The sequence below is a fragment of the Rattus norvegicus genome, chromosome 10 (genome assembly GCF_036323735.1).
Source record: "Rattus norvegicus strain BN/NHsdMcwi chromosome 10, GRCr8, whole genome shotgun sequence".
NCBI classification, from domain to species: domain Eukaryota; kingdom Metazoa; phylum Chordata; class Mammalia; order Rodentia; family Muridae; genus Rattus; species Rattus norvegicus.
Genome location: NC_086028.1, coordinates 33,958,068 through 33,966,973, shown reverse-complemented (window position 1 = coordinate 33,966,973; position 8,906 = coordinate 33,958,068). Strand labels below are relative to the sequence as shown.

The following is an 8,906-nucleotide window of genomic DNA, read 5'->3' as shown; positions in this document are numbered from 1 at the left end:
AGTAATAGATTAAAAGAATTTATAGGGGGTTGGGGATTTGGCTCGGTGGTAGAGCACTTGCCTAGTAAGCGCAAGGCCCTGGGTTCGGTTCCCAGCTCCAAAAAAAAAAAAAGAATTTATAAAAAAACAAAAACTTGCTTTGAACTGGAGAGATGAAGGCTCAGTGGTTACTTGCAGAGGACCAAGTTTGGTTCCCATTTACCCCATGGTAGCTCACAGTTACCTGTAACTCCAGTTCCAGAGAATCTGATCCCTTCTTCTGGCCCCCTAGAGGGCACTAGGCTTGCATGCCAGGAACATACACACATGCAGGCATATATTCATACCTCACTCTCAGTCAGTGCAGGGACTTCCTAAATAGATCTATTAAAACAAATCAGCTGGGCATGTTGGTAAATGTTGTGTATTCAGATGCTGTGCCCAAGATCAGGTTGCAATCTGGACATGGGCATTGTATTGACCAATGTATTGTAAAGAATGCTCCTCAATGATCTCTTATGAATCTCTAAGTAGGCTAGACCCTGTGACTGGGCAGGAAACAGAGACAGGCAAGATAATGTAGGCAGTCTCAGGTGGGACCACGAGGAGGAGAAGGAGAAAGGTAGAGGAAGAAAGAGGATGCCATGAGGGAGGATGGACCATGAGGATGGACCATGAGCATCTGGCCAAGAGAAAATGGCCCCTAGGACACACATGGAACAGAGCAAACAGAGCAAGACTCAGTTGAGAAGTAACATAGGGCCTGTGGCTGGGATGGAAGTTAGAAGAGCTCAGAACCTGCCCAGCAGAGTGCCGACAGATTAAGTTATGGTGTTTCTACACCATTTCCTTGGGACCAAAATGGGCAAGAACGGGGTATAACCCCCCATAAAAAATACTTAGTTACCTAAGCACCTGTAATTTCAACATGTGGGCAAATAATGATTTTGAGGCCAGTACAAGTTGTATAGTGAGTCCCTGGCTCCTAAGCACAAACAAACCAATAACCCAGGGCATATTCTCTCTCTTCTTGTTCAGAGCTCTAACTCCTCACACTGGCTTATCTAAGGTGGGCCTACTTCTCTTTGGCCAGTGAGTTCTCATTCTCTCTTATCTCGTCACTCTAGAACTCATTTTAGATGCCTCTTCTAGCTAAAACATGTTGAATTCTGGCCCAGACTCTAAGCTATTAAGGGTTGGGGCATGTTTCCTTCTTCCTCAGTATCTCCATTGCTGCCTGATATATTGTGAGGTACCAAGAAACTACTGGTCAAGGTCTCTTGTGTTCTGAAAGAGTTAAGTATACATTTTTTGATCCAATGTGTTTAAAGGAGGTCTTTATTGAAAATAAGGATCAAATAACATCTCTCTCCTTTTTATTTATTTAGTTTTATTTTACATGCATTGGTGTTTTGTCAGGACCCCTGGAAATGGAATTACAGAAAGTTGTGAACTGCCATGTGGGTGCTGGGAATTGAACCTGGGTCCTCCAGAAGAGCAGTCAGTGCTCTTAACCTGAAAGCTATCTCTCCAGCCCAGAGATTATCTCTAGACTTTGGTGTGGTTGAACATACCTGTAATCTCAGCAATGAGGGGTGAGGTTGCTGAGGCAGGAGAGTAGGATGTTCAGAAGATCAAGGCTAGACCAGGCTATGTAGTGAGAGGAGACATTGTCTCAAGACAAAACACCCAAGGAGTACTTCTTAAGTCCTCTATGAACATTTGTCTTCATAGATATTCTGTCCCGGTAGAAGTCAACTTTGTGCTTGTGCCTGGTGTGGTGGCCATGCCTATAATCCTAGCACAGAGGAGAACGAGAAAGACTAGGAATGTAAGGCCATTGTTGGGTGTACAGAGGGTTTGAAGCCAGTCAGGGTAACACCAGGCACTATCGCAAATAAAATAAAACAATACAAAGTCCTTGCAACAAAACTAGAGCAAATGCTGATTTCTGTCTACCCTAGTCTCAGCACATATCACTTCTGTTTCTCCTTTGGTTTCAGTGATAAAGAAACAATCTGGGAGCTGGGCTTTGGCTTAGTTTTAGAATGTGTGTTTAACATGGGGTTCAGTCTCTAGCACTACACCCCCAAATCAATCTGCCCGTAAACTCTCTTGATTGTATATACAGATCGGCAACTCTTGACACTTTCCCTAAAGCTGTGACACTTTCATCCAGCTCTTCATGTTATGGTGACACTCAACCATGTTATTTTTATTGCTACTTCATAACTGTGATTTTGCTACTGTTATGAATAGTGATGTAAATATCTGAATTTTTCTATGGTTTCAGGAGTCATGGCCTATAGGCTGAGAACCACTGGTGTAGAGTGAGTTATTTACTTCCCACAACTTAAACTCCAGCTGTGAAAGTTTGCCCCATTCCAAGAGAAATTGTTTCCAAATTCAAACATCACTTCCCACACCTCTTGCATATACCATGTTTATTTGTTAGTTCTGTCTGCTGAAAGCAGAAGATGAATCTGTGAATGAATATCATGTGCCTTTCTTAACATTTCTATGCCTTGATTCTGTGTACAAAGCCCGAGCTAGGAGCACAGCTCAGTGGTAGAGCCCTCGCCTACCATGCATAAAACAGGGACCCAATCTTCAAGACAACAGAAATAAATAATAAAAATATTAAAGGCAGGGAAGTGTCTGTAGTCTTGCAACAGGGGCTACCCAAGGTGATGAAACAGACTCTGGGCTCTTAACCTGTTACACATTAAAAACATGATGTATGTTTTCCTGTGATTTTGCTACTGTTATTAATAGTGATGCAAATATCTGAATGTTTCAACGGTTTCAGGGTCATCCTATACTTGCTTCATGGCCTTGCTATAAAACACTGAATTAGTCTGGAAAGCCAGAGTGTTTACACAACAACTGTGCAGTACGCCATTGGCTGCCTACTGACTTCATCATAAATAACACTTCTCACAGGCCAATTATGATCGTCATTGGCAAGGTTGCTCTGCAGAAACCTGAAGGCTAAGTTTGCTCAAACAAACAAACAACATACTGATCCTTCGTTTGATCATGAAGATGTTGATAGGTGGCTCAGTTGAGATGAAAGGTGTGACATCTCTGTCCCTGTAGCATGTCTATGTTCTTTGCTGCTTCAGAACCTTTGAGCAAACTTGGCTTAACTGTGCACATGACCATTTGAGAAACGTGTGCGGGACTAACACCAGGTTAACTTGGCCTGTTGCCCATTACAGCTTGGCATGTGTTTCTCCCACCTTGGCCTTATACTTTCTTTGTCAACATAAACATTGTAAGTCCTCCAGCCCTGTCATAAAGCTGGGATATTTATTCAAGACAGTAGCACCGAGTGACAGCAATTCCTGAGGGAAGTCCACTGCTCATTAGCTGGCCAAGTATAAGGTCACAAAGCTTGCATGTAAGGTGACAAACTTTCAAAACATGAATCTGACAAAACAACGTTCTTCAGCTTATGATCACCAACACTGATAAAAAGCCTGTTGCTCCATTATGTCCAGTGACCAGCAGCCTGATTCAGACCGAGGTTCAGAGCTCTATCTTTAGGTGCAGTTGAGGTCAGCCCGCTCTGACAGACGGAACAGCACACTTTGCCTGTCTTGCTCGTAATGTGTGACTTGGCTTCATATCTATTGTCACGTTACAGGGTTCTACTGTCCAGCATCAGTCCCAATGACTTCAAAGGTCACTTGAGCCCAGGTCATCCTAAGCAACACAATGAAACTCCCTCCATTTTTTAATAGAAAAGATAGAGTATGGTGTGCAAAGATACAAAACTGTATTTCCTAATAACAAGACACAAAATGGAGTTTCACAGAAGGTAATTAGGTATCAGTGAATGCCAAGAAACTCTGGGTGTGATTTTTATCACCAGACATGGCTGTACATGAAGTCCACAGAGAAGTAACCTTGACCAAAGTTTCATGTTTCTTACATAAACCAAGCTGTGTACCACATTTCAGGATACTTGATTCCACATTTCAAAGTGCAAATGAGATGTGAATAGGTTCTAGCCTTGGTTCCCTGAGATTTCTTTGTCTTTGTTTGTTTTTGTTTTTGTTTTTGTAACAGGGTCAGTTCATAACTTGGACTTGAAACTCAATGTGTAGCTAAGGATGACCTTGAATTTCTGGCTTTCCTGCCTCTTTTTCCTAAGAGGAAGGATTACAGGCATGGGCTAACACGTCTGTTTCATGTGCTGGGGGAATGGAATCAAGTGCTTTGTGCATGCTAGGCAAGCACTCTGCCAATTGAGCCACATGCCCAGCTTAACATGCAGCCTAGAGGAAAGGTTGTCCCTGCCTACCTCAGGATAACATAAATGGATGTCTCCTGATTCTTAAATTCACAGTGGCCTCTGATTCCTCAAAATGATAGTTCTCAGAGGAGGAAAGTGTCCTGGAAAGCCAAACTCTCTCATCATCCTTCCACGTATCTATGTTAGCAGGTTACTCTCAGCTTAAAGCCTACTCCTATCAAGCCAGAGAGGCCCCCAAAAGGAATAGAGGAAATATTGGAATGGCGGAGAAGAATGGGCAGAGGAAGAAACAGATGAGACAAGAACCTACAGTAAGGTAAGAGGGGGTGGGGATGCCTACAAGCCCCATCTCTCCAGCATCTTCTTCAGGGCACTTGTTACCTCCCTGTTCCGCAGGCTGTAAATAAGTGGGTTGAACATTGGGGTGACGATAGTGTAGAAGATGGAAGGGGCTCTATCCCCCAGTGGTGTCCTAGCTGAGGCTCGCTGCATGTAGCTAAATATAGCTCCCCCATAGTAGAGGCCCACCACAGCCAGGTGGGAAGAGCAAGTGGTAAGGGCCTTCTGTTTCCCCTCAGTGGAGGGCATCTTCATCACAGTTGTGAGGACCCGAGCATAGGATGCCACAATGATCCCAAGAGGCAGCAGTAACATCACCACACAGCATGCATAGATGAGGTCCTCAAATAGTGAGGTGTCAGCACAGGAAAGGCGCAACAGGGCAGGAACCTCACAGAAGAAGTGATCCACCTCTAAAGATCCACAATAGGGGAAGCTGAAGACCACACCCACATCAATCACACTGTCTACCATGCCACCCATCCAGGATGCCATGGCCAAGAAAGAGCAGGCCTTCCAATTCATCAGCATAGGGTACCTCAGTGGGTGGCAGACAGCCATGTACCTATCATAGGCCATGACAGCCAAAAGGAAGCACTCAGCTCCTCCTACAGTGACCACAAGGAAGATCTGAGATGCACAGCCTCCTAGGGAGATGAGCTTCCCTCCTGAGAGAAAGTCGGTTGCCATCTTGGGTACCACTGTGCATGTCATAGTCAAATCCATGACAGAGAGCTGACTGAGGAAGAAGTACATGGGGGTGTGCAGGCGTCTATCAGCCTGGATGAGCATCAGGAGGAGGATGTTACCAACCACAGCAACCCCAAAGGCAAGAAGAACCAGGGAGAAGAAGAAGGAGCCATAAGGTGAGTGGCTGAACAGGCCGGCAAGGATGAAGCTGGACAGGGAGGACTGGTTCCCAAGCGCCGCTGCCATGACCCTGAGAAACAAACAAAATGGATTAGTGGACATCTCAGAAGCACAAAACATTTTCCTATTAAAAGACAGAGACTAGCCCTTTGATGCTGCCCTACTCTTTCCTCCTATAGTAAAAGTCCATTTTCTCTCAGTTGCTTTCAATTGTACCAAGCATGAATTGGTCCTTTTTTCTCTTTAGAGAGACAGGGATGAGGACAAAGGCAGGGGAACTGGAGAGCGGAAGGAAGGATGAGTGGTAGCTAAAGGGCAGGTGAGGAGGATAGCTTCAGGGAAAGGGGCTTTCCCCTGTAGGGATTTAAGAGACAGGAAAGTGAGGCAAGGAAGAAGTCAAGAGACAGAAGGAGAAAGAAGACTGGATGGAAGGGGTTAAGGTGACACAATTAAAACCCAAAAGGCTGACACCCCCTGGCTAATAATAAGGGAAGTGGGCTGGCAGGTAGCTCAGCTGGTAAAGGTTTTTGCTGTGTGAGACTAACGACCTGAGTGCTCTCCAGAAGCCAAGCAGAAGACAGAACTGACTCCATGGAGGTCCCTGACTTCCATACACGTGCCATGGCACACACGCCCCACTTAACGTTACAAATAAATATGTTCACTAAATTTTCTTAAAATGCAGCAGGGCAGAGACTCCTCTCCACCCCTTCTCTTGGAGCACCTCCTTAGAAAACTAAGTCAGCTCCTTCCAGGTGAGATGTATGTTTGTTTTTTTAAAACTTTGTTATTTTTGAAACAGGATCTCTAGCTCAGGTTGGCCTTGAACTCATTATGTATCCAAGGATGACCTTGAACTCCTGATCCTCCTGCCTTCCACCTCTCTGTGTGTGTCACTATGCCCTGCTCTTTTTCCCCCACTAATTTATTCATTTAAATTTATTTTTTATTTATTCACTTAATATATTCCCAGTATCTTTTTAAATCTTTCAAATGCTTAGTGAAGTTCTTGCTTAACTAATGTTTCTGACCCAGGAATGTTTCTTTCTGAGACCTAAGATCTAGTTCCCTTTGAAATGAAATTATGATAAAAAAAAAAAGATTAATCACAGCCCTCAGGAGGTAGAGGCACTCAGATCTCTGTGAGTTCTAGGCCAGCCAAGTCTACATAGTGAGAACCAGGATAGCCAGAGCTAAAGAATGAGAACCTCCTTGCAGAGGTGTGGGGGGAGGGAAGGGAAGGGAAGGGAAGGGAAGGGATGGGAAGGGAAGGGAAGGCAAGGGAAGGGAAGGGAAGGCAAGGGAAGGCAAGGGAAAGGAAGGGAAGGGAAGGGAAGGCAAGGGAAAGGAAAGGAAGGGAAGGGAAGGGAAGGGAAGGCAAGGGATGGGAAGGGAAGGGAAGGCAAGGGAAGGGAAGGCAAGGGAAGGCAAAGGAAGGCAAGGGAAGGCAAGGGAAGGCAAGGGAAAGGAAAGGAAGGCAAGGGAAGGCAAGGGAAAGGAAAGGAAGGCAAGGGAAGGCAAGGGATGGGAAGGGAAGGGAAGGGAAGGCAAGTGAAGGGGGACTTGCTGTTGTAACTCAATGATAGACAACTTACCCAGTATGTTTGAAGTTCTGGTTTGAGTGTGCTCCTTGGAAAGGAGGAGCAGGGGAGAAGGAAAGAAGGGGGGGCGGAGAAGAAGGGAGGAAGAAGGGGAGATTGTGCCCTTATCTCAGTCTCTGGGGTGGCGGTAACAATCATCCTGAAGGCACTGACACAATTCTAGTGCTTGGAAAACCTGGACTGACCCTTCACTACCCTTAGTGGAAATTCACCATACATCTTTTGCTTACACTTATATTTCTCACTGTTATAGGTCTCTCTCCGAAAGCTAGAGTTGGGATAACAAAAAGCTGGTGTAAGTAAGAATGAAATCAATGAAAGTTCCGTAGGAAAAACATTTATGCAGAAAACTTAATATTAAGAACTTGTTATTTTGGATACAAATTTAGATTATTAATAAGTGTTATTAATAAGCATGAGACAGGGGATTTGAGAAAATATATTAAAGAAGAAAAACTTAGGGAAATTCTAGCTTACAAACTGTAGTAGAATCTCTTGGTTTCTATTTTCAGCTTCAGAAATAAGTAACTGGTATGAATAGGAAGAGATTGTGACCATACAGTTAATGCTGGCACCTCCTGAAGGCAAAAGTAAGCAGTTTTAGGAATCCTGTTTTTCCTCTATTCGTTACAGAATTGTAAGAAAGATGGGAATTGTATTGAAACAAGGGTTCATGACAGAGACACAAAGGAAAATGTTTTAACTCAGTGAACTGCCTGCCTTCCTGAACAGAATTGTCAGACCAGAACTTTCCTCATATTATAGAAAAACACAAAACAGACTGCCTTTTCTTAAGCAAGGGGCTGCACAGTATTTTAACAATCAAAGAAAAAAGATGACAGTCTTAAGTCAAATATAAAAGAAATATAGGAGAAGGAAAGGCAGAATTAAGTAAGAGTCAGAGGGATTAAACTTCAGCAGAGAGCCAAGTTTGATATAACAGGCAGTAGGAACTTTTGATCTATTAATTCCATGCCAAATTGAAACAGAACCAAATTCAAATAGAGCTGTCATGTCTAACCTTTATGTAACTGCGAGACTTGTGACACTAATCTTAAGGAAGAAGATATTGACTTAGAAGAAAATTGATTTTATCATAATGTTAATTTTTTGCTCTCATGAAGTTGCTGTTTGCTAGCTTTGTTCCTCTTTCACTATTCTTATGTAATCAAGGAAGACTTTAAAAGAAAACATATTTTGAAAAGCTGTGATTAAGTGAATAGAATTTCTGAGGAAATGATGTTATGTATAAATGAAGCCTATGAAAGTCACAGGTTGTCAGGGTAGGTCAAGCCATACTGAGATGTGCGCCCTCTCTGTCCTCTCTCTCATGAAATGAAAATGAATAGTGTCCCATGACCAATTCTTCCCTCCCTGCTCTTGAACCCACCCACTCCAGAGCTCTGCCCTCGGCTGAGGATGGTCGCCAGCACTGGAGTAGAACTGGAACCTAACTGGAGCCTGCACTTCCTTCAGAAACACAAAGTCGCTTCCTTTCAGGAAGATGTAAGTTCAATTTTCCTTTGCACAAAGTCAATCATCTAGCTGGTTATTGCTTCAATCAGCAGGCAAATTTAAGATAAACCATGAATGACAACAGTCAAATCCTCTCCTTTGAGGACCAGTGTCCATTCATCTGGAAGAAACTGCAGTAATGCATGCACCCGTGTAGGGAGTGAGTGACATCCTGTAAATGTGGGCTGTTGACAAGGGCATCACCTCATCAAGGATCCCAGTGCCTTAGTCTCATGGAACATAGCAAAACCTTCCTTGGGCTAGACTCGGGGAAATGGCAAAGTCTTTCCTTCTAATCCAAGTGCAAATATAGACAGTGTATACAGAAAATATCCACCATA

The 8,906-nt window shown here is 43.7% G+C and overlaps 1 protein-coding gene across 1 annotated transcript; it reads right to left on the bottom strand.

The window, feature by feature from the left end:
* Positions 1 to 4,576: 4,576 nt before the first annotated feature.
* Positions 4,577 to 5,515, bottom strand: Or2m13 (olfactory receptor family 2 subfamily M member 13). Its single transcript, NM_001409171.1, has one exon. The coding sequence runs from the start codon at positions 5,513 to 5,515 to the stop codon at positions 4,577 to 4,579; it is 939 nt and encodes a 312-aa protein (NP_001396100.1).
* Between the last annotated feature and the right edge of the window lie 3,391 nt (positions 5,516 to 8,906).